At 41.0% G+C, this 24,797-nt stretch overlaps 1 protein-coding gene across 2 annotated transcripts in view; it reads left to right on the top strand.

Moving 5' to 3' along the window:
- The first annotated feature begins 4,253 nt into the window (after window positions 1-4,253).
- The window catches only part of LHPP (phospholysine phosphohistidine inorganic pyrophosphate phosphatase), a 177,174-nt gene continuing 156,630 nt past the window's right edge, over window positions 4,254-24,797 (top strand). The window contains exon 1 of one of the 2 annotated variants that reach the window (XM_054984278.1): window positions 4,254-4,430. In XM_054984278.1, coding sequence (XP_054840253.1) covers window positions 4,303-4,430 — 128 coding nt within the window. In that variant the 5' untranslated portion in view covers window positions 4,254-4,302. The remainder of the gene's footprint in view (window positions 4,431-24,797) is intronic. The other variant, XM_054984279.1, reaches the window with a different exon arrangement.

Consider the following 24,797-nt stretch of genomic DNA (forward strand, 5'->3'; position numbering starts at 1 on the left):
TTGTGTTAACAATAAAAAAGCACATGCACTTTATCAAGAGCTGGGAGTTTGACCACAAGATTAAATCTCTCACATAGTTGTAAAACAGCAAGGATCCATTCACTCCTTTGCGTTACAAACTAATGAGATTTTAAGGTATTTCGATATCCAATGTCTTTTATGGCTTAGTTTTAATCCCTTTCTTGTTTGTACAGTACGGTTTTATCATTTCTTGTATTAAATTTGTTAAAAAAAATTAAGGTATTTCAATATCCAACTAAAACTCAGTGAAGGCTGCAACCCAATGCACAGTTCCTTAGGAGAAGGCATCATTCAATACTATGGGATTTCCTTCTGAACAAGTATGTCCACGACTGGGCTACATGTGAAATCTGTAAGATGGACTGGGTCTCTTTGTGTTTGTTTTGCTTTCCAGCCATGGGTAGGACTGGATGGCCATGGCATAGTGCTCAGAGTGTTGGACTAGGATCTGAGAGTCTTAGGTTCGATACCCAACTCAGTCATGGAAGCTCACTGTGTGATCTTGAACCATTCTTTCTCAGCCTGACTTGACTCACAAGGTAATTGTTGTGAGTAGGGGTGTGCACCTGAAAAATATTCGGGTTTCCCACTTTGGGTTTACCGGAAGTGGGGAAAAGCTTCGGAAAAAAACCTGAAATCTGAAGCAGCATGCCGCTTCGGATTCGGGTTTCTAAGTTGCTTCGGTATGCTCCATAAAGATCCGGAGCATACTGAAGTGTTGGGGAGGGGGAGGCCACCCCACCCTTAAACTCCCACCCCTACCCTTTAACCCACCCCCCCACCCCCTACCCCACTTACCTGGTCAGGCTCCAGCCACCAATGCCGTGCTAGCCAGCTGGCCAGTGGAGAAGGCCTTCCCTGCTGCTGCCACAGCCATCGCAGCTGGCCGGCAGACAGGGCCTTCCCTGCTGCCGGTGCCATGCCGGCGTGGCTGTCCGATAGAGAGGGCCTTCCCTGCCACTTGTGCCGTGCCAGTGTGGCTGGCTGGCAGAGAGGGCCGCGACCGCCAGAGGCCAGTGGGGAGACAGGAGGGCCTCTTCCTCCAGCCGGTGCCAGGTAAGTGGGGGTGGGGAGGAAAGGGTGGGAATGGAAAAGTTTAAAGGGCCCTGCCGCTTGCAACAGGGCCCTTTAAACTTAATCTCCGGGGGCCCCGAAGCTTCCCAAAGCATTACGAATGCTTCAGGAAGCTTTGTTTCGGTATTTTTGAATTGGAGCCAGCATGCTGGCCCCAATTCGGAAATAATGAAGCTTTCCGAATTGGGCCCGCTTTGGTATTTTACCCGGATCAGATACCCAAAGCGCACACCCCTAGTTGTGAGGTTAAACAGAAGTACTTTGATTTCCCATTGGGGAAAAAGTCGGGTATAAGTGGGGTATAAATATATATGTGGGGGGATGTTTTTATGGTTTTTAAACTTATATTAACTGTCTTCTGTATTTTAACTTGTATATGCTTGTAATCCGCCCTGAGCCTGCTGGTGTGGGGAGGGTGGAATATAAATAAAATATAAATAAATAAATAAATAAGTATACTTTCGTTCAGTGATTCTGCTATGTCGCTAAGACTAAGTTCATTATATTATTTTTCAATAGAACATAGTTGGTACAAACTCAAATACTTCAGTTAAGTTAGACTGTAGATCAAGCTATTAATACTATATGGCCTATGTAGCTAAAACAGATTTGGTAGTCTTGGGTTTTATTGTTGCTCTTGAGATCAATGCACCCTGCTTTAGGTACCCTTGCCTTCCAAGATTAGGAAAGTGGCAGTCCAGGAGAGGGCCTTCTCAGTTGTGGCACCAAAACTCTGGAACACTCTCCCGAGGGAGATTCACCTGTCCCCTTCTGTTGCCATCTTCCGCCAGCAAAAGTTTTTTTGTTTCACTTGGCATTCCCTCAGTGACCCCTCCTCTCTCCCCATTGTTTTAACTGTTGTTTACATCTTTTGTTTATATTTTAAGTTTTGGTTTAAATTGTTTTAATGATGTATCTATGTGCTGGTTTTAATGGATTTTAAGATGAGATTTTAATTTGTAATTTTAATTTAGCTGCTTTGGTAGTCCTGTGAGGACAGAAAGGTGGGTTAAAAATCCTGTAAATAAGTAAATAAATAAAATAAGCAGCAAATGTAGTGTAGTGTATTTGTTTCCATCAATTCACTAAACTGATTTGCATCAGTGCGTCATTTGAAAGCCTATATGAGCACAGGGGAATGGGTTTCATAGAACAAAAGTTGCTAATGAACTTTAGAATTCACATTTTCATATATCTCAAGACCCCCTAAGTATGCAGCTGACAGCTCAAAGCTGCTTAGCCAATTAGAGAAGCTACATTGATAGCCAAGAGGCTTGCAAAGCATAATGCCCAACAAAACCTACCACCAAAGTGGCACAAACACAACAGAGTCAGGAGATTGAGTGTGACATGATAGCATGGAATGTTCACAAATATTTTACATGCTGAAGAAAAGATTCCATGCCATAATGCTGGAAGAAATGGTCTGGTTCTGTGAGTGAGGGCTGGATGTTGTGTTGTTTTTGTAAAGACTGATGTTTAACTGTTGCTAGCTTTTAAATTGTTGAATTTTTATTGGCTAGTATATTTTATTAAGTTGTGAGTTTCACTGAGAGCAAGGAAAAAACGGAATTAATTAACAAATTAACAAAAATGTCACAGGATCAGGAGGGACTGAGTGCTGTTGGCAGGAAGTGGGATACAAGGCTAAGATGCTGAGTAAGAAAAGGGCTTGGAAAGAGAGGCATAAGGATGTTAGGAGACATCTTAATCAATGGGCTGAGAAGGGAATAACTACTTAGAAAGGAAATGAGGGTTGCTTTAGGGAAGAAGAGTATACAGGATGCTGAGAAACTAAGATCAAGGTAAAAATAGAAATGGAAGAGGAGAAATTTGAGGGAAAGAAAGATAAAGAGTCAAGGCACAGGAGGCTGAGAAAAGGTGAAGCAGACAAAGCAAATGGGAATCCAGGATTCTGATTGAAAATAATCAGCCAAATGTTTGGTAATATATATTAGTACATACAGGCTGGCTAGGGTTCCCAGGTCCCTATATCCTCCCGGCAGGAGGTGGGGGATCCGGGGACTTACTGGCTGGAGCATCCTTGTGTGCATGCAAAGCTCATATGCGCTCCTGGCAGGGCGTGATGACACCCACGGCCGGCGTGATGATGTCACTTCAGGAAGTGACATAATTGCTCCTCACCATGAGCGCACTCAGTGTGCGCTTTCCCAATGGCATTTTTTGCCACCTCCCACCGATCGTCAGTAATCGGCAGGCAACCAGACAAACCCCTGGGAGATTGCCCACCACTGGTGGGCAACTGGTAAGCATAAGGCTGGCTCTTAATTCAGATCTCTACCACTTTACATGGCTAAGGAGACATCTGGAAAATTTGGGTTTCTGTGCTTCCAGAAACTTCATAAACACATTTGGCAGTTGTATGTATGTGTACAGGGGTGTTGACAAAGAAGAACTAAATCAAAATACAAGGAAATGCAAGTGAAGGTTGCTGAGGCAGACATACACAAACTATGTCCTTCCAAGAAAATTACAGATATTTTCTACTACAAGCTTACTTACATAGACATGGTGGTGGAGAGTGCTGTTAAGTCATAGATAACTTATGGTGACCCCTGTCGGGGCTTTCATGGTAAGAGACTAACAGAGGGTGGTTTGCCATTGCCTGCCTCTGCAGCCCTGGTCTTCGTTGGAAGGTCTCCCATTCAATTACTAACCAAGGCCGAACCTGCTTAGCTTCTGAGATCTGACAAGATTTAGCTTTCCTGGGCTATTCAGATTAGGAAATCTATATAGATAAAACACTCCCCCCCCCCCCCAAAATAGTCCTTAAGTTTAAAGGTGTGGACAAAAACAATTATGGTTTACATGTTCAATTGTTTTCTCTGAAAAGAAGAAGTAACTTTCATTTTGAACATTTGCAGTCCTGTTAACATTTTAAAAAGGAAATCAGCACCCCCAAATTCTAGCATTGCCTTTTTTCTTTATTTTGTAAAACACAGCAGTAGCCGTCTGTCCTAATCATCTGCAACCCCTTTTCTCCAGAGTAATCCTATTAATGTCCACGTGAGTAATCAGAGTAGTAGGTGACACACTGATAAGCCGTTTTCTTAGTACGGGCTGAGGCATCAGACGACTACATTTCCCAGATGCCTCTGCAGGAAGCAAGGGTTGGAAGTCCGTCCGTGGAGTATGTGTAACCCTAGCTGGCGCTTGTTGCAATGTGCTCGCCAAGCAGGCTGCGTGATGGCTGGCTGGGCTAAACACTTAGCGGGAATTAAGGGAGTGGTGTTAGACATCAGCGGGGTGCTCTATGATAGTGGAGGCGAAGGAGGTGGAGTCCCCATTCCTGGATCTATAGAAGCTGTAAAGAAGTAAGTGGGACCCATTTAGAGACGGCGTTCCAAGTTTCTTGTCTCTCCCCCAGCCCCTGCCTCCACTCGGGGGACATGTCCTGTTCCTGCCCTGCTGACAATGTCATGCAGGTCCCCCTTAGAATTTTGAGTGGGTGGAAGGCGGGATGCTGGTCTTCGAGCGCCTGCTCAGCAACTATGGGGTTTAGCTTGGTTGAGCGGATCCGTTTCCAGACTCCGTGCTTTCCTTGCCTTCCGAAAAAGGGTCCGGGGCAAGTGAAGCCCGGATACAATGTTGCTAGCCGGCTTCTAAAAAGAGAACGTGCTAGGATTTCAGAAGACAGCCTGAAAGCCAAGCCGTCTGATCTAACGCCTCGCTTTCTATTTATTTGTTTTTACTCACCTGTTCTGTTAAAATAACCATCAAGGAGGCTTGCGTGATAAACAATAAAAATAGTCCTTATTAAAACTAAAAAAAACCCCAAACTGTAACAAGCAATAAAGTGCAACCCAATTTTGGAAAAGCAGGATACATTTATTTGTTTATATCTTGCTTATTCCCCAATAGGAACTCAAAGCTGATTAGAACATTATTTTCCCCTCCCCCATTTTCTCACATTAATAATCTTGTGAGGTAGGTTAGCCTGAGGGCCAAGCTACAAGTGACGAATGACACAGGTTGGACACTTGTCAGCTTCCCTCAAGTTTTGATGGGAAATGTAGGAGTCCTGGTCTTGCAGCTTGGCTCTCCGACTGCTGTCCAATGGACTTTCAACAGTCACTTGTCCAACATTCCGCCAAGCTGCCTACATTTCCTATCAAAACTTGAGGGAAGCTGACAAGTGTCCAACTTGTGTCAGGCGTCACTTGTAGTTTGGTCCTAAGAGACCCACTGGCCTAAGGTTACCCAGCAAGCTTCCATGGTGGAGGTGGGGATTCAAACCAGGATCCTATCTGACCAATCCTCTAAGCTCATTGATGACTAAAGGGAGTCTACTAATGGTTATTGTAGTGAGTAATGGGTAGTTGTGTTGGATGAAGAAAAACATCCATGTTGAATAGCACCTTAAAGACTGGTTTTATGGTGCTATTGGACCTGGATCTTGTAGTGTGCAGCATTCTGTAGTTGCTCAGAGGCATTTTTGTTTCAATAGTCACATGCCCTGCTGCCAGACTGGTCCCTATGGCCATTGATCACTATTCTATGAATGGTGGAGACTGGGAGTAGAAGCTACAGCTTGCACTAACTCCCTGTCCACCCAGAACACCTGTCTGATTCAGATGCCATTGGCTGTAACATGCATATAAAGTCCAATTATTGCGGGTTCTGTTCAGTCTGTCAATTCCAGGATTTGATGGAACTCAGTTCACAAAATGGGCCTGTGCCCGTGTCCTTTTGGAACACTAGAACCCTACGTGGATAGCCAGTGATGTTGCAGATGAGGCAGATTCATTTGGTGGGTGGGGAGGTAAGTCATGTGCTTACTATCCTGTTTCTCCATTTACACAAGGGAGTGTCCACATCCATGCATATGGGGCCATGTTGCCCGCTGTGGCTCCTAGTCCTGATGATGCAAAATAGGTCACTGTATATAAAAAGCATGACAGACATGTTATGTTATGTTTAAGGAAGCCACTAAACCATTTGTTGTGTTTTCTGCAAAGCATAACTATAATAATATAACTCTAGGATATATCTATGTGATTTATTTCCTATGCTTAAAAAATATGATGCTGTGCATCTAGTATTTCCAAAGCCATCTTATGTTGAAATGAAGATTTCATAAGCCATTGAAAATGGTACAGTTAAACTAGCATGGTGCAGTGGTTAGCATGTCCAACTAGCATCTAGGAGACCCAGGTTCAAATCTCTGTTCTATCACAGAAGCTCACTAGGTGACCCTGAGCTCTTTCAGCCTAAGCTACCTCACAGGGTAATGGTTGTGAGGATAAAATGGAGGAGGGGGAAACAGTGTTCCCCACTGAGGTGAAAAGAGGGGTATAAATGTCAAAATAAAATAATACTAAAACAAATACTTTTAAAAATGAACAATCAGAGACAATATTACAAACATCTGATAAGGGCAAAGAAACCAGCCAAAATGCTGTACAGTCTAAAGCATTTTTTTCAGATGGGGAAAAGTCTGTGTTTTGAAAAAGCAGTATTATCCCAATCCTAAACACATCTGTCTGGGAAGTAAGTGCAATTAATTTCTACATTCAGCTTCAAATATACTTGAAACTGCAGCATAAATTAAATTACAGAGGATGATTATCTGCCAAATTTGCTTAAACTATTATTTGAGGTAAAGTGCCTCAGTCAGATGATTTTAATGCGGCTTTGTAGTTATGTCAAATTTTCTCAGAGTCATAACGTCCTCCCGTTATCGTGGCATTGGACAGATCTACTATGGAAGGAAAGTGTAGAATAGAATCACTATAGATTAACTTCTAAAATCCAACCCACTAAGGGAGCAGTTCTAAACAGGTCTACTCAGAAGTAAGTCCCATATAATTAAATTAGGCTTACTCCCAGGAAAGCTTCTTTAGCATCACAGCCTAAGTATCTCAAGCAGGTACATTGCAGAAAAGTGCTTTGAGATTACTCATGCAACAAGTCAATTCTCAAACTACAGTTTAAGGCCAAAAGAAATAAGCCCACATTTGCTACCATTCTTACCTAGAAAATTATTTTCTTACCCCAAATAATGGTGATCAGTTAGCTCCTGAGTGAATTTATACTTTGCATAACTTACTCTGATACTTACTGAAGAGGCCAGGGCATTGAACCTCTACCCCCCACACAATGGAAATATTTTCAGTTACCTTCTGAAACTTCGCAGATGTTGTACATTCAATCATATTTGTGCAGCCATAAGGAACAGAAACTTAAGGGTGTGTTTTTTTAATGAAAGCATAGGTTCACTTGAAAATGCTTTTTGCACCTTTTATACAATTCTGTTCTGCAAAATCTCTACATGCTTGCAGCTTGGCATACTTGATTATAGCAAAAGTTGTGGTGCCATATTAATCTGTGCAAAATCTTCACCCAAGAACAAAATCTGTGTAATATCTTTTATTAGGACCAACCAAGTTGATGCGAAACATTGTGCAATCTTGTAAGCCCTAGAATTCTTCTTCAGGCCAGATGTTACAAAATTTAGAAAGATGGAATAGCAGCAGTCCAAAAAACTGTTTGAAAGGGTTCAGCGAGAATACCTCATAATTGAAAAAATATAATAAATATAGACAGAATCAGCATTGCTCTCCACACTGTTTGAGAAATGCTCTCCACACTGTTTGAGAAATGCAATAAAATCTATTGGGAGGTGGTAACTCAAGAGCAGAGTAGCAAATAATTTGAAGATTGCAGTCTAAAAAAGCATATGGGGATACTAGTAGGTAAAATACACAGTGCCATTTACTGTACAAGACACACTATAACCTTTTGAGTCATAAAAGCTTGGATTTAGCCAGCTTTTGGGGAAGATGGGGGTTAAATCTTGTCCAGTTCCTCTCCTTATTACAGTCCCTGTCACACATAGCTTTTATTATTGCAAGTCTAGGGTTGCCAGCTCCAAGTTGGGAAATTCCTGGAGATCTGGGGGGTGAGATTTGGAGAAACCTGGCGAAAGTGGGGTTTGGGGAGGGAAAGGACCTTGACATGGCATAATTCCATAGAGTCCACCCCCAAAGTAGCCATTTTCTCCAGGTGAACTGATCTCTGTGGCCTGGAAACCAGTTGTAATTCCAGGAGAACTCCAGCCACTACCTGGAGGCTGGCAACCCTATGCAGGTCCCATGATCACCAGCATTGCTTTTAGGTGGCCAACAGGGCAACTCCTTCCTGTTTTCACTGGTAGGAAAGCTTGATCCCCTATACAGGGTGGGAGGAGAGTGAACATACATTTTAGCATACATCCTTACTAACACATTAAGCTTTGATTGCACAGGCTGTCTATATTGAAGCATAATGTTCAAATAGGACCTGTACAAGTAAAATCTAGTGCAGGCAGGTTCAGATTATGCACTTTGATTTTGTCCGGGAAATGGATCACACGGAATTTTTACATTCACAGGCCCTGTTTGAATGTTAATGTTCTGTGTGGATGTCCAGGAATAGGTGTGTCAGATGGGCATGAGATTAAAGCATGCTTTCATGCTTATCTCTCAACCCACCTCACAGGGTGATTGTTGTGGGGATAATAATAACATACTTTGTAAACCGCTCTGAGTGGGCATTAAGTTGTCCTGAAGGGTGGTATATAAATTGAATGCTGTTGTTATAGAAGTGACTGGGAGGCTATATTGCCCAGTCCAGTCCATTTTGTATTCTTATGTTGATATTGAAAATCTGTTTAGGCTGCCATGTGTTTCAGCAGTGGTTCCAATATTTGCACTGTTGGAAGAAAATAATTGATGTAATGTTTGTATTTGGAAACCAATACATCTTCTCTTTTTAACGCCTTTGATAAAATTGGAAAATATTATACAGTGTTTAATACTGTATGTTGTTTAAAACATTTTAAGGGATTTCTGACCTGGCTTCTCTATATTTGTGAGCTTTGGGTGGGGTCTTGATAGGCTACAAAATATTGCTGTATGGTCTGTCATTGTGTGCACAACAGTTTAGGTACTATAATCTATGTAGACAATTTAAGCTGTAATTTAACTTAGTGTAATATCAGAAATATGTTAGTTGAAATGACAGCCAAAGTAGAGCCTGGGGGCTGAATGCAAAATGTTGAGCTTTGTTTGAAATGCTGGAAACCTCTGAGTCTTAGCTGCTCATTAGAGATCAGTCTGTTTCAACTGCTAATTTGGGTTCTCCGCTTATTTGACCCAAGGGAGGCAGGAGTAACATATTGAATCTTCAAAGTGTGTCTTGATGTGCTCACTAACAATAATCCCTAGGATGTTTAGTCAAAACAGTCAGATACATTTGGGCTAAGTCTGTTGTGGTAATAGAAAGGGTGAAATTTGTTCAGAGGCCCCTGAGCCTAAATAACTCTGGTATCTCCTGTAGCTGGGAGTTGGCTTGCAGCTATGTTGGTGTGTTCACTTGAGTCCTCATGTTGAGTGTATTTGTGATTCTCTCACTGTACCTCAGGAGAGTTAGGAGAGTGTTCTTTACATGAGTCTAATAGATAGAAAAAGCAGATTTCTCTCTCATGTCTTTTTAGTGCAGATAGGTTAGATATGCATTTCAGGGAATGTCTGCATGAAGCTTTTGAGGGAGGTTTACCAGTTAATATAGGGTATGTCTGAACTGCCAGATATGGAGGTATATTGGTTCTGTGATGATATTGTGCGTGACTGGCTCTTCACATCAGAGTTGGAGATCAACCCAGGATCAGCATTCTTTTTATTGTCTATGTGAATATTTTCCTACTGATTAAGAATATCAGCTTAGAGGAATGTTGCCAGACTCATATTTGATTTATATCTTATCATTCACAAGTAGCAGTGGTGCATATTTTCTGTACTTAACGTTCTCTGTGTTGAACCCATTGTTTTTAATCTTAACCTACTTTGCACATAATAGAAGCTATTTGTGGCTTCCCATATTTATTTTGTGTTTATTTACTTTATTTATACTTCACCTTTCTCCCTAGTTTCTCCTGCGGCTTCCCATATTTATTTTATGTAAGTAAGAGGTAATAAATTTATTTGGTATATATAACCAGCACAAACCTCTATGTTAAGACCAAGATAACAATATGAATACATAAAAGTCCAAGCTATAAACGAAGAAATACAATAATCTTAACTATAATATTCCTTGCCCTCTATAAAACTTAATACAACTACGGCCGACATGAAAATAACATTTCTTCACTCGAGTCCAATGCCACCCAGATGCTTCTCGGCCTTTTGGCTAAGATGAAGTGTAGTATTTAATTGTATGTATTTATGTATTTACTTTATTTATACCTCACCTTTCTCCGAAGGCGGTTTACATAATTCTGCTCCCCTCTATTTTATCTCCACAACAACTCTGTGAGGTTGGTTAGGCTGAGACTGGTCCAAGTCACCCAGCAAGCTCCCATGGCAGAGTAGGGTTCACCCAGGTCTTAATTCAGCACTAATCACTACGCTAACCACTACATTCATACGGCATTATGCGTGTTTCTGTATTCTTTACCTGTCAGTGGCTCAGACAAATAATTCTTCAGTAGTCTTGCAGCACAATTATACCATTCTAAGTGAATCAAGATCAATGAATTTAGAAAGGTGAAACTCTGTCAAGGGTAGCACTACAACAGTGTATGTAGATGAATGTGTTCATATGCACAGCAGTATTAGATTCAGAAAGTGATATAGAAAAAAATCACCCAAGAAACACTACTGATAGAAATTTGTAACTGGGGTACTGTTCAGTAGTAGCTGATTCTCATGCATAAAAAAATGTTAGTGGAGGCATTGAAATCATCCAGCCCTTTCTAAGTTTTTGTATCTGCTTTGAAAAATGAGACTGGCATTCTCCCAGTGCAGTCCTGTGTGGAGTATCTCAAGAGTAAGGGTAATTTCAGTGGGCTTAGACTTGGAAACTGCATAGGACTGTGCTAGTGGAAACCTAATGTTTTTCTGTGGGTTTTTTAATCTTGATCTTGATATAAAATCTTAAGGATTAACTCATGCTGGGGGGGGGGGGATCAAACCAGAAGCTGAAAATCAAATATGCATCTAATATACTTCACTTTACATTTGATTAGCCAAGGGCAGAACTTGGTTCATTACTTGTTTTATCTATGAACCCACAATTGCTTTTTCGTGTAGAAGATGCTAGAATGCTTTCATTTATTGTCAGAATCATATTTATTAGAAGGCTGAGTACTCCAATACAATTGTTGGTCACATTTCATAATAAGGCTTGATTTATATATAACCTCCAAAGGTTAACAATACTATTAGCTTCTGCTAATATGTCATAATTTTTATAGCTGGCCATCAGCTTATTTGGGTAAATGCATTGTAGAACAGCCTGTTGCATTCCAAGAGTCACTCTTTTTAATAATTGTATTAAACCATCTGTTGAACATGTACGTTTCTGCTTTGTCTACATTTATCTTTAATCTGAAGGGTGACCGTGGCGTGCATCCTTTGCCCTTGCTAGGAACAACAGGCACAGACCAGATTATTGTTTATAATAGGCAAGAACACAAGTTAGAATTTTAAAAGCCTCTATCAAATCCACCATAGCATCTCCTCTGTTCTGTGCCATTGTTGCCTGATTGGTTTATACAGCATCAACATGAGGGAAGCTCTTCGCTTTTCATGTTGCAACCAGTGAGGAGTTGGCCACTCACAATACAGAAGGTGGTTAAAGAGCAATAAAACATGCCTTGCCTGAGACCTGTTATTTGCATTTACAGCTGTATGCTGATAGCATACCTATTAGCATATACATATGAAAAGCACGCAGCGGTTGGACATTTATGACATCCTGTTGTTTGGCCACTATAGGGCATCTGTTAGCCCAACTTTCAACAAGCCTCTTTAAAAGAGCAACGGAAATCTTGGGGATCATGAGGTGGTGGAGCAGCTGGGCAGTCGTGTTAGAATGAGATACCTGCAGAGTCTTACAAGGCACAGATTGCCGGAGAAACTAGCAGAATTGGAATTGTAAAACAATTTGGAATGTTGGGGGTGGCGCACAAGGTCCAAGCTGTTCTACAAGCACTCAACTTGAAGCACAACTAAAATGCAAAGGAGGCAGTTTTTGTTAAGTTATGTGAACGAGGCTCACATTCCAACTCAGACCACAACAAAAATGACCAGGATAAGTAGCTGCTTTCATTTTGTAAATCTAGTGGCTGTGTAGTCTCAGTTGCCATATCACAGAGATTTGTTTTTTTAAAATTATTCTTCATTTATACCTCACCTTTCTCCCTAATGAGGAGCCAAAGTTACTTACATTGTTCTGTTCTCCATTTTATCCTTGTAACAGCCTTGTGAAGTAGGTTAGTCTCAGAACATATGACTGGCTCAAGGTCACCCAGCTAGCTTCCATGGCCAGAGTAGAGATTTTGGTTCTATTTTAACTTCTGTATTATAATTTTTTAAAAATATTTGTGTTTCTGCTTGTGTCTTGATTGTTAGCCACCATTGGCTTTGTAGGAAGGGCAGAACATAGTTTTTAAAATAAATAACACTGGAGTCTTTTAAATCATGCAACTATAAAGGAGAATAATAGTATCCTTTTTCTAATCACTTTGTATCTGAAGCCCAATTTCTTGTCTAACATTTTCCTGCTGTTTAATCCTGTTTTACAGTCTTATAAAAGCTGTCTTTCCCCCCAGTGCAGACATAGATGTATAAGATCTATCCTTCCCCCAGCCATTTAAAATGAGTTACTGAAATAATTGCTGATTCCTGCCAAGACTACCTTCACCGTTCTTCTTCAGTTGGGGCAATGTTAATCTTTCAATTTTTTGCTACTGACATTTGTACAGCAATCAATAAACTCCCCTCCAGCTTCAGATGTTCCGATTTAACACTATATTTCAAAAATCTTAACAATACTGTTGAAGGGTAGTCGTAAATCTATAGCCAGTACTTTTTTCACATATTGCATCACATCTGTCCGTTATTGTCTTGCATTTGTACATCGCAGCCAAACATGCAAGGTACCTGCTCCATCCTTTTTACAACATTGTCCTGATGGGCATTATTCTCATCGTGTCATAATACCTTTGGTGCCGCATATTTGAAGAAATTGTGTTGCTTTGCTGAATTAATAGAAAATCTAGACCTGTACTGTTATATGAAATTGTTCTGGTATGTAGGGAACTGGATTTCTAAACCACTTCTTTATTCCTAACATCTATTGTACTAGCTGCATTCAGATGCCATGAAAAAAGACCCCTGGTTTGCTGATTATGAGAATGATCCAAGAAGTCCTTGGACTCTCACATTCCATCCCTTCTCCTCTAACCTGCTATGTATAGACTAAAACCTTCCTTGTTTGGAGCAAGCTGCCACATCTGAATTAGGCAAAACGGCAAACTATTTATTTTCTTGTCTACAGATTAGGATTGTAAACTATTGTAATTAGAAAAACTTGGTTTGTAGACCAGAGAGCTTCAGTTGTTGCTCAGTTTGGATTTCACCACTGCAAACGACAGTTTGTTCATTCCCAGCAAGTCATCGGACTCTGGGCTACACATGAAGGAAGGGAACATAGAAGCCTGAGGACTTTCTGGCTCATTCTGTTATTGACAAAAGTGAACAGATCCAGTTTCCAACAACACTTTATGAATTTTCTACACGTCCCTAATATGTAGTTAAATTTACGATTAAACCTGCAAACTTAGCATTCTGTTCACTTCATTATTTCAGTACTTATTTGGATTTCTAATCGCAGATACTGGAGAATATGTAAGATTCTGAGGTTATGTAATGTGCCTTGTTTTATTTAAAGTAATCTATTTTCTTTGGGAAACTTCAGGAAACTTTTGGAGCTATGTAGTCCCCATATTGTGGGGGGGGGGAATCACTAACCCTCCTTTCTTTTAAAAATTACAACAGACATCACTGGGAAGATAGGGACCAGACAGGGACTATATAACTCCTATATAAAGTTTACTAAAATGGAAGATGTGGGTGTTTTCCACACAAGGACAGGATTTTGTGGTGTCCCTGTTTTTGGTGTGGCTGCAGGTGAAGGCAGGAGCAATAGGGCTTCTACTTGGCAGGTTTTCCCATCGTTTCCCTGCCCCACCCCACCCCTGAAGTGGCCACCCCACCTCTGGCCACCAGGGATTTTGCAATATTTTTATTATTGGCACTAGAATATCATTATACCATTGTACCAAATGTTATATTGATACAATGATATTCTAGTGCAGTTTTTTTAGAAAATATAAAGCCCCCCCCCCCAGGTGATAGGGTGAGGAAAATGGCTGGCTTGTGGTCCAGAAAATCTGAATTTTTCCACCCACACCACAGCCATCCAGGCTTTAGTGTGATCTTTCACAAAACTTTGAAGCAAAGTAGGTTTGAGTATGATCAGAGAAAGGACAGGGGAAACCCCAGAGGCGCACAAACGTACTGTGATGCTGTTGGGAAATGGGGAAAAAACCACTTCCCCAAATCATTGAACTCAGGGCAGATAACCCACAAGGAAGACACTTTGGTTTGGCATATTAATTCATTTGCCTTTTTAGCAATTAAAATGTGGTATCAGTGTAATGGCTCCGTTCAGGCAATCTTCCATACCATGGTTTGGAAGATCAGAAATGAGTGGCTGGTTTACATGCTTCCTATTCCTCCTCTGATTTCCTCTCCATCTTCCTCTTCATGGCTTTCATTTCAGCTCTATTTAAAACCAACTTTAAACCGTGGCTTCAAGGCCTGATTTGGAGGGACCTTGCAAGCAATTTAAACATCATGGCAATCCATGGTTTTGCTAAAACAGAAGTTGAAAGGCAAGCCATGTTCAAGAGGGTAGATGGAGGAGGCTAAAGGAGAGCGGTCTGTGGTATTCTCTAAAGTGCACCAGTGTGGTTCCCTATTCCTGTCTGAAAATGCAAGAAAGAAAAATGGAAAACACAAAACTAGCTGAGAACTAATAAGGACTTACAGAGTAATCCTAGGTATAGTTACACCATTCTAAGCCCCTTGATTTAAGAGGAGTTAGAAAGGTGTAATTACGCAGAGGATCATACTGTTAGAGTGATAATATAACAGTTTGGGAAGGAGATTTGGAACACAGGCTGAAGCGACACACCTACAGTTGTAGAGAGTTCAACAGACTATATGCTAAACTGGTTTTTATTTGATTCTGTTTTCAGTCTCCTGTATTGCATATGCTGTTTTAATGTTAGATCTTCACATAAGGTCAAAGCGATCTGAATAATGACATTCACACACAAAGTTATTTGCATGCCAATTTTTGTGTCTGCTGATGGTGGACAGTGTTATATAGTGGTTAGAGTTTTGGACTAGGTACACCCAGGTTCAGATTCCCACTCTCCTGTCAAAACTTGCTTGGGTGACCTTGGGCCAGTCACACTCTCTCAGCCTAGTCTACCTCACAGGGTTGTTGTGAGGATAAAATGGAAGAAAAGAGAAAAATGTAAGCCGCTTTGGGTTTCCCTTGGGAAGAAAGGCAGGGTGTAAACAAAAGTCAGTAAATAAACAGTTTGAATTTCCATCCCCTACTGGGCCATTCATAAAATCAGTTTAGAAGATGATCCTTGCATTATTCTTAGCCCTCCAGAAATACACGTGGAGTGCACTCTGTAATGAATTGATGGCGTCTTTTAAAAGCTGAGAGCTAACCAAGGATTACTAAGAAATACAGCTGGCTGAATTATTCACTTTACTTCCTGTTACTGAGCATTAGAGAAGTAATTATTAAAATGAGGCAAAGAATTGCTTCCTTTCTGTTAGTTTCAAGTTAATTGTTTACCAACAGATGCTCTTTATGTACAAAGTATAGTAATGATTTCACAGTGGAAGTGTTGTATTGGATTTGATTGGCTTTTATAGATGATAATTAGTGGCGTCAAAGGCAAACCGTTAACTATCCATCAGTTGAAACAAAGACCAGTGTAATATGATTACCAGATTATATTGCCCATAAAAATGTTGTGATTAAGGCAGCTCAGGATAGTAGTAATGGCAAATAAATTTATTTCTTGGGCTGTTTGCACTAATTAAATAATGGCTGGACTCCAAAGCTTCATCGATGTCTTTGGGCTAATGAAACACGTGCTAATAATGGGAACCTCTCTGAGCTTCAGTCTGCAAAGTTAAGCCCTTTCAAGCAATTTTATCTGACCATCAGATTGACGTTACTGTGCTATCCGGCTTAAAGATCAGAGGGCTAATTGGTGAACTTTAATCAATTGGTTGTTGTTAATAGATGATAAACCCTCAGGCTGCTAGTTTTATGCTTTGATTTGGAACAATAGAATTGGGGAACCCATATTGGTGGCGGTGGGGAGTTTAGCATCCTTGTAAAAGCTAAACAATGCCGCTTCAGGTTGTGGTTGCTTGAATTTAGAGTCAGCTTGCCCATTAAGACACCATGTTGCCCTAGACTTAGCTTTTAACCCATGCTGCTTGGCCACTCGTCTCTTTGTTCAATGCGGCTTGCTGGTTTTTGTTTAACCTCCTTCCCCCTGCATCTGTAATGAATATGTGCAGAGTAGAATATTCTGGATCCTAAGCATTTAAGTTAAATATTTGGGTGCCAGCCTTGCACAAATATGAAAACATGTCAAGATTCTTAGGGGTCAACATCCAGGTTCCGGGTACCACCCAGTGATTCCCCAGTTCTGTTTACATTGTCAAACTGGAGGGGCCTAGATTTAGTAGCAGAGTACATGTGTTGCATGTGTAAGGTCCCAGGTTTAATCCCTGCCGTCTTCCAGTTAAAGAAGTGCAGGTGGCAGGACTGGCCTGCCTGAGATATGGGAAAGCTGATGCCTGTGAGCATAGCCTGTTTCAGGGCAAAGCTGAAGTTGGTTCCCAGTTCCTTATGCCCAGTTCCTAGTTCCTTTGCAAATCCAGATATTGAGAAAAACTGAAAAGCTTTGCATCTTAAAATAAGGTTTGGAGCAGCACATATCATACCCCTCCATGTTCAGGGGACTGTGTCCTCACAAGTGGACCAATGCTGGTTCCTGCTCCAAAGCCCTATTCTTGTGCTAACTGCTCCAAAGTGGGATGCCCCCAGAACAAATGCACAGGCAGAAAGGGGGGAAAGCTACACCCCCCCCCCAAATTCTTTGGATCACCCTGAATTACACAGCCCTGCAGTCCAGAGACTATCCCCTACAAAGAGGCACTCACTGCTGCTCAATCCAAACACTAGTTCTGGCATAAAGAGCCTCAGTGTTTCTTAGTGGCTATATGGGACGGGGCAGCTGCAGTGAGGAAGGGACAGGGGCCAAGTGTCTTGTGCATGAGTGGAGCAGGTGCTTGCAGAACATGGAGGGGGACAAGTTTGCTCCCTTTCCCCTCCTCAGTGCATTCTTCCCAACCCACCTGGTTATTGGTGGGAATTAACTTTCCTAGGCTCAAAAGGGACTGTTCAAGGAAGGTCCACACAGAGACCATATTATGTTCTTATAGGGATGACCACAAACATGGCGTTAAAAGTGTAGTAGACTGGATTTATGGAGGAGAGGTCTATTCATGGCTACTAGCCATGGTGTCTAGAGGGAACCTCTATATCCACAGGCATATCTCTGAATACCAGTGCTAGGAGGCAACATCCGAAGGAGGCTAAGGCTTCTATGACCTGTTTGTGAAACAGGATGCTGGATTGGGTTACTCACTTGATCCTGCAGGCATCTCTTTATGTTCACGATCCCTGTGTGAATAAATCACGATATAACCTTCTGCTGTAGGGTTTCCAGGTGCCCACCAGTGGTGGGCAAAATCCAGGCGGTTCACCGCTCTGCGTGCCAATCACTGGCAATTGGTGGGAGGTCGCAAGCTGCCCAGTGATTGCTTGCCACTGGCGGGCAACCCGGGAAATGCGTGGCATGCACACTCCCAGCCAGACACAACAGCATCACTTCCAGAAGTGATATCGTCATGCTGGCCATGGGACTGTTCCTGCACTCTGCAGAGCCCCATCAGGCTGATTCTTAATGAACTGGCCCTGCACAAAGCATGGGAGTATTTCCACAGCCAGCATGATTGCATCACTTCTGGAAGTGACATCATCGTGACTGGCTGGGAACACGTGTGTCACACATTTCCTGGGTTGCCTGCCAAGGGCTTTGTGCACGTGCAAGGGACAAGAGGCCCAGTAAGTACTGGACACCCCCTCCCTCTGGTTGCCAATGACCTGACAATCCTACTCTGCTGCCACCCACCAATCATGATGCTGCTTGCCACCTTTCCCATAACAAAACTATAACAGCAATACACAGCATGAACATCTTAAGGTACTAGGTAACTCACAGTGTGCAATCCTGAACAGAATTGCTCCAATTTAACTCCACTGATTTCAGCGGACTTAGACTGGATTAACTCTGCTGAGGATTGCACTGTCAGACAAGGGATGAGGAAACACGATTTAAATTTCATTCTGAGATTCAGTATATTTTTTAGAGTTCTGCTGCAACAATAGCTTCAGAGAGAAAAATTTGTAAAAGGCTGCTGAATCAGGATCTAGGCCATGTAGCAACAGGAGCAGAGAGAAGAAGGGCCTGTAATGAGACCTTAGAAGTGACCCATTTAGCCAAGCACTGATGGTACTTGTGTTGAGTGCTAACTCAGTGAAACTGCAAAGGTTTAACATACAAGAGAGCCAGTTCTGGAATTCCAAATGCCGTGCTATGTTGTCAGGGAGTTGTAAGCTCATACATTTCTGGGCGTTTTTGTCATTTGTGTGCTTTGCTTGCCTACATTTTGGCCAGGTTTGGTACAAAGCAGCAGCTCTGGAGTGCAAAGAGAGAATGGTTTGTGAAAACCTACTACGCATTTCCGAAGGCTCCAGTGGAATCACATCTAATAATTAAATCTGGGCCCATTTATAGAAATCTTAGAAGATTAATCATTAGTTGATTTCTAGACTGTCTTTCACTGAAAGCATTCAATAAACCCATATATAAAAACAACAGTAAAAATAAATCTCCAACTAAATTCCATTCTGATACTCAGAGCAGAAAATTCAAATGATTGTGTGCACATGGTGAAAATACGACATTTAAAAACTGAACATGGGGGTATTCCTAAATCTACTGCCTTAAAGCTGCCCATCTCACTTTGCTTTGTTGGGTTTGGGGCAAAGATAATAGGCAAAGATAATAAAACCTTACTTCAATCAGCCCGGTCTACACCTAGCATTTAATTCCAGGTGCCAATAAAGGTGCTTGCCCAGCAGGGTCAATAGGTAAAGCAGAGCACCTGGTACTTGCAAAGAATGGCGGCTGTTTTCCTCCTCCACTGGTGCATGGTGGAAATTTCCTGGTTTCTGGTCAATAATGAGAGCCCTTTCTGTACAATCTGTCAATCAATTTATTATGTGTAAATTTTGGTTAGCACTAAAACAACATTTTGGAAGCGGAAATAACATTTTTTTTAAATGTAAGGAATGCTTGTGTATGTTGCAGCTGGCAACATGTTAGAAGAGACATTGTTTTCTGGCAGGGAGAAGACAGGAAGGGCCTATTCTAAGATGGCACCTGTTGCCTACAGCTTTTATAAGTATTTGTCATTTTTTTTAAAAAAAAAACCTGATGTTGTCCAATTAATCAGCACCTTCTTAGTAAGTGAAAACATTTTTAATGGTATAATCAAACTGATTAATTTACTTTATGTTGTAGTCCTAATTAATACAAGGGCCAACCTTAGCCATTAAGCAAGTTAAAATGATCTACCTCAGATGGCAAATTGGGGGGGGGGTTAATATTAAAGAGCAGAAATAGGGATTGTTTAGTTTTACTATTACTTGTTTATCTTGTTGGAGAGTACCATTTAGTTTTTCTTCCTCATCCACCAAAATGTATTGAGCTGTCTCTGCTAGCCATGTTGGATCAGGCCAGTGGTCCACCTGGTCCAGCATCCCGTTTCCTATAGTGGCAAGTCAGAAGGCTGTGCTTTTGCATGGAGTTTTACTGTGTTGTGGGATTATGGCCTGGAATGGTGGTAATGTCTCTTTGGGTGATCTCATATTACCCCTTCATCAGCTCTGCCTGTTGTCTTTTGGACCGTAGGGGCTGATGGATCTACTCCTTCAGCTTTCAGTATCCTGATATGGCATTTCTGTGTCGTGAAGGTGCTCCGGCACCATGATAGGATACAACCATCTCAGTGTTGCTGCTATCCACCTTTTTGCTTCTCTCTTTTAACAACACGAGTCTTTTATTAACTGGAGTCCTTTTATGGTTTTGTGGTACAGCCGTCCTCATTAAAAAGTATCCTCTGAGATGGCCTGTTTTTTTGGCCCTGCACAGTAATACTGGCCTCATGTGTTTCTGCTGTTCAAGAGCTTGACCCTGTGAACCACTTTTGCTGCAGGTCTCCATTGTGTATAGATACCTATTACTTTTCTAGCCTCGTTTCCTTTCCAGCTACTTTTGGCCTTTCCTTCTTATAATAAAGTTGGTAAATGGGAAGGCACTTAGGGGAGAATAACGGGTTAGATGAAAAGGGAGAAGGGCATTGCCTCTGAACACAAGCAAAGAAAGCTTAATAAGTAAAGATTTTGAGCGAAGACCAAGGATTGTAAATTGGGAACAGAAGGCTACAGTTTTAGGGTGACCAGGAATCTGTTAGGAAGGAAAAGAGTTGTGAAAATAGGAGATGCAGGAGAACTATTTTAAAAAGAACCATTTAAAATCAAAGTAAATATCCTAAATGCTTACTGGTATAGCTCACTTCATCAGAAGAGAACTGTGGTTCTCGAAAGCTTATGCTACAATAAAGTTGGTCAGTCTTAAAGGTGCTACTGGATTGTTTACTATTTTGCAACTACAGTCTAACGCAGCTAACTCCTCTGGTATAGCTCAGTACTTGAGAATAGCAGAACTCATATATAGGAGAGGGTGAGACTTCACTTGACCTAGGAAGTGGTCTGAGTGGGTCTAAGGTAATTCCGTCGTTTAAACTTAGTCTGTTTGGGAGGCTGTACTGAAACAACAAAGAAATAAAAGGTAAATTTTGTGTTAGGAAAAAAAAACCCCTAAATTGATAGTGGAATAATATCTACAAGTGAGATTTTAAAACTATTTGTACTTGTATTTAAATGCACAGAAAATCATGAATTTTCCAGTTATCCAAGCCACCTTGCAATGGTGGACCCATATCTGACTTTCCTCAGCTTGTGAGTAGAGTTGTATGAAAATATTTTTAATTTCTGTGAAGAGCTGTCCCTTATGCTATGCCAGTTCTTTGAACTGACCTTTACCTCATTCTGACAGAACAGGACAAGACTCTGAGTGACAATGTCCCACAATGCAATTACTGTGCGTCAGATGAGCCGGTCCCTTACAAATCACCTCGAACTTTACACATCTGCTGGCTGTCAGCATCTGCCAGGTTCATTCACCCGAAAATAATGAAAAAAACTCTCATTATTGTGCCATAACAGGTAAACTGTTAGGACAATTATTGGACATCCTGGGTGACCTTGTACAATCTTAGCCAACTGTCCTCGCCAATGGTTTTGGGGTCAACCTATGGGCATGTAAAATGCAAACCCTCCCCCCTCCCCCCCATCCTGTCTTTAGATGACATAAAGGTTACGACACTAGTAGAGGGAGAGAAATAAAGGAATTGTATCAAAGCTGTGCTTACTTCTTGAACTAGTTTTGTTATTTTGGGGTGAGATGGAGACAAAATTCAGTTTCCTCAGTTGAGGTGAGTCCTAAAAATCTGGCTATCTAAGACAGTGCTTACATCATATTTCTTGGTGCATTTCCCCTGCCCCTTATTTATCTTTAGTTTGTGTCTCTTTGTGCTAGTATTGCCAGTCCTGTGCTGTTTTTCATACACTTGTAGATTCATTGATAGGTTTACTCATGGGTAGGTAGAGCTGCCTGTTTCTTGAAAAAAGCAGTTATAGCACTTGTTCATGGGTAAGTGATCCAGTTTGCTATTTCAAGCAACAAGAGACAAACAGCCATGCTACACAGCTAAAACCAAAGAATAGTGCCCCAACAACTTGAGAAAGAAAACACTCTGCTTCAGATGAATGGGGAGTTGTTTTTCAAGAACTCAGTTTCTAGAACGCCTGCTCCATCACATCTATTCACAACCTTGCAGGCTTAAACTTTCAGCCACCAATAGGAGTTCTGAAGGTACAGCCTACATTTGATCCAGAGCTCTCCTGGGTTTAGTCCTGAGATCTTTATATATTATTAAGGCTCAGTCAGTCCTGGGACTAGTAATGAATTAGTAAAGAAAAGTGTGCTTTTGAGTGGGTTAAAAATCTCATTGCCATTGAGTGACCATAATGAGATGACACTCACCTGCAGATGGAGATTCATAGCACCAGGCAAATACAATTCTTTGTCCTTTTCTGATGTTCAGTGAGATTGTGATAAAAGTTTAGTGTCAGGAGTTGAATCAGGATTATAAAACTCACCACTTTGTAGACCGTTGCCCATGTCAAACAAACGCTTTTGTGAATGTAATTTGCATTGCCTAAGTTAAATTGCATTCTAGCTTGGTATCCTTGGAGTATGCTCTCTTGAAAAATTGTCCACTGCTCCCCTCTTAATTGTGAGATGATAAAGGCACTGCCCTGTTTGAAGTCTGAAATACATGACAAGAAGTAGATTATTGTCTTATGGTATTATATTCGGTATCGCTTATTCTGTGAATTAGTGCGATGCGGTATAGGATTAGGTTCAAGTCCTCACTCAGCTACGAAGTTAACTGGTTAACTTTAAGTTAGCTGAGAAAGGTAGTAATTTATTTTAAACTTACTTATTTAGAAAACTCATATGCTGCCTCTCCAGAGACCCGTGTGAGACCATTGTTGTTGCAAGAGACTTGCTTGAGTAACTGCTCCATCTTACAGAGTTACGAGGATAAAATGTGACCAAGTCAAGCTACCAATCTGTACTGGTTAGTCCTGAAGAGTTGCTTTTATACTGCAATACATCTGTTTGTTGTTGCTTCTGTATGGGTGTGTGATGCTGTGCCCCCTTTCCCTTTGGTTATCTGTGCAACTGTGTTCTGGTCTTTGCCAGACAAGAGAGATTTGGTTGTCTCAAAACCTCTGTAATGATAGAAAAGTTGGTGGTTTTCAAAAGATGTGGTCAGCAGACTTACTGCCCAGTGTGTAAGGAATGTTTTCCATATACCTGTTTTTTCTTCTCTTGAGTCTTAGGAATGAGAATTTTAGTAAGAACTCGTTGGGTCCTTCCAGATGGCAACTATTGAAAGCACCCAAGGAGGAAATGCCTCAAAGAAGCAGTATTCATAAGAGTGCGGGTTAGGACCAGCCATTGTTACTGTGTTCCACCATTGCTGTGGCCTCCTCACTAATTCTGCTAGTTTATTTGAACTAGAAGCAGTTAATGTTGAGATTGGTAAAGTTCCCATATAGCAAGTGTTAGCCATGTCGATTTCACACACCTGACACTTTGCAAGACTTCCATCTGAAATTGTGCTTATACTTTTGATCTGAATTAAAACACTATAGTTTGGAGTACCTTCATATGTGTTCCAGATTTCTACACATTGGCCTTTTAAAGTAAATAGAAGTTTCTAAATGAAAGAATCAAATATCTCTTCTGGTCAGTCATATCTTGCAATTATCCTATCACGTAAGTCAGAACATAATTTGGAATGTAATAAAATTGTTTGAATCAAATCATTCTTTTAAAAGCCTTTGTGGAATATAAAATATATTACTGTTTTTGTTTTGCTTAAATCATATTAGGAATAACAGATGTCATCTGACTGTCACACCCATTGTTCATTGTTCTGAGAAGGTCACATCATAATTCATTAACAATAATTATTCCCTGGATACATACTGCACTTCTTTACTCAATTGCTTCATTAGCTCATGAGTGATTCTCACATTCACTGCTCCAATCAATGAAGATATATTTATAATGTACAAGTGGATGCTATTAGTTACAATATATTAACTGCCTAATTTAAAATAGAAAAGCTATCTTTATGAAGGGCAATTAACTACTAAGTGTAATTGATAATTCACATACTTATGATTAGGAAAGGCAAATAATACAAAAATAACCATTCTGCTGGGTTACAGGTGATGACATCTTTGGAGATTTTTAAAATTGTCATGAGCTATTTCTTTCTAATATCATAGGCTTCAGAATTGCTGCCTATGGACATATTTGACTTGAATCTGTTTAATGATACTATCCTCTTTCAAACTGGAGGTTTTGAACACACAAGAAACTGCCTTATACTGCATAAGACCGTTGGTCCATCAGGGTCAGTAGTGTCTACTCTCTGACGGTTGGCAACTCTCTGAGATCGCAGGTTAGGTCTTTCATGTCACCTGCCACCTGATTCTTTTAAATGGAAGTCCCAAATTTGAACCTGAGAGCTTTTACATGCCAAATAGTTGTTCAACCATTGGTACTGGGGCGGGGTGGGGGGGGGAAGGTATTTTGTATCACTGGCATCCTATTTTCACATTGAAAATGGTATGGAGATGCCAGTTTGACGCATTTGCCAACTTAGAAATAGTTGGGTTGTTGGGACCTCCTTTTGATCAAGCTGCTATTAAACTGTAAAATTCATCTGTTCCTACTAATTGAGCTAGAAAGTTATGTCTCCTTGGTAGTGCCTGCATCTTTATTTGCAATATGCACTATTCTATAGAATAAGAGTGTTCTTCAGTGCCAGAAAACTCTTAAGAGCACAGGGAAATGTATCCCTTTCAGTTGGAAAAATTCTGAATCTAAGAGTAGAGATGGGCACGAACCA

This window comes from Eublepharis macularius, chromosome 6 (genome assembly GCF_028583425.1).
Source record: "Eublepharis macularius isolate TG4126 chromosome 6, MPM_Emac_v1.0, whole genome shotgun sequence".
NCBI classification, from domain to species: Eukaryota; Metazoa; Chordata; class Lepidosauria; order Squamata; family Eublepharidae; genus Eublepharis; species Eublepharis macularius.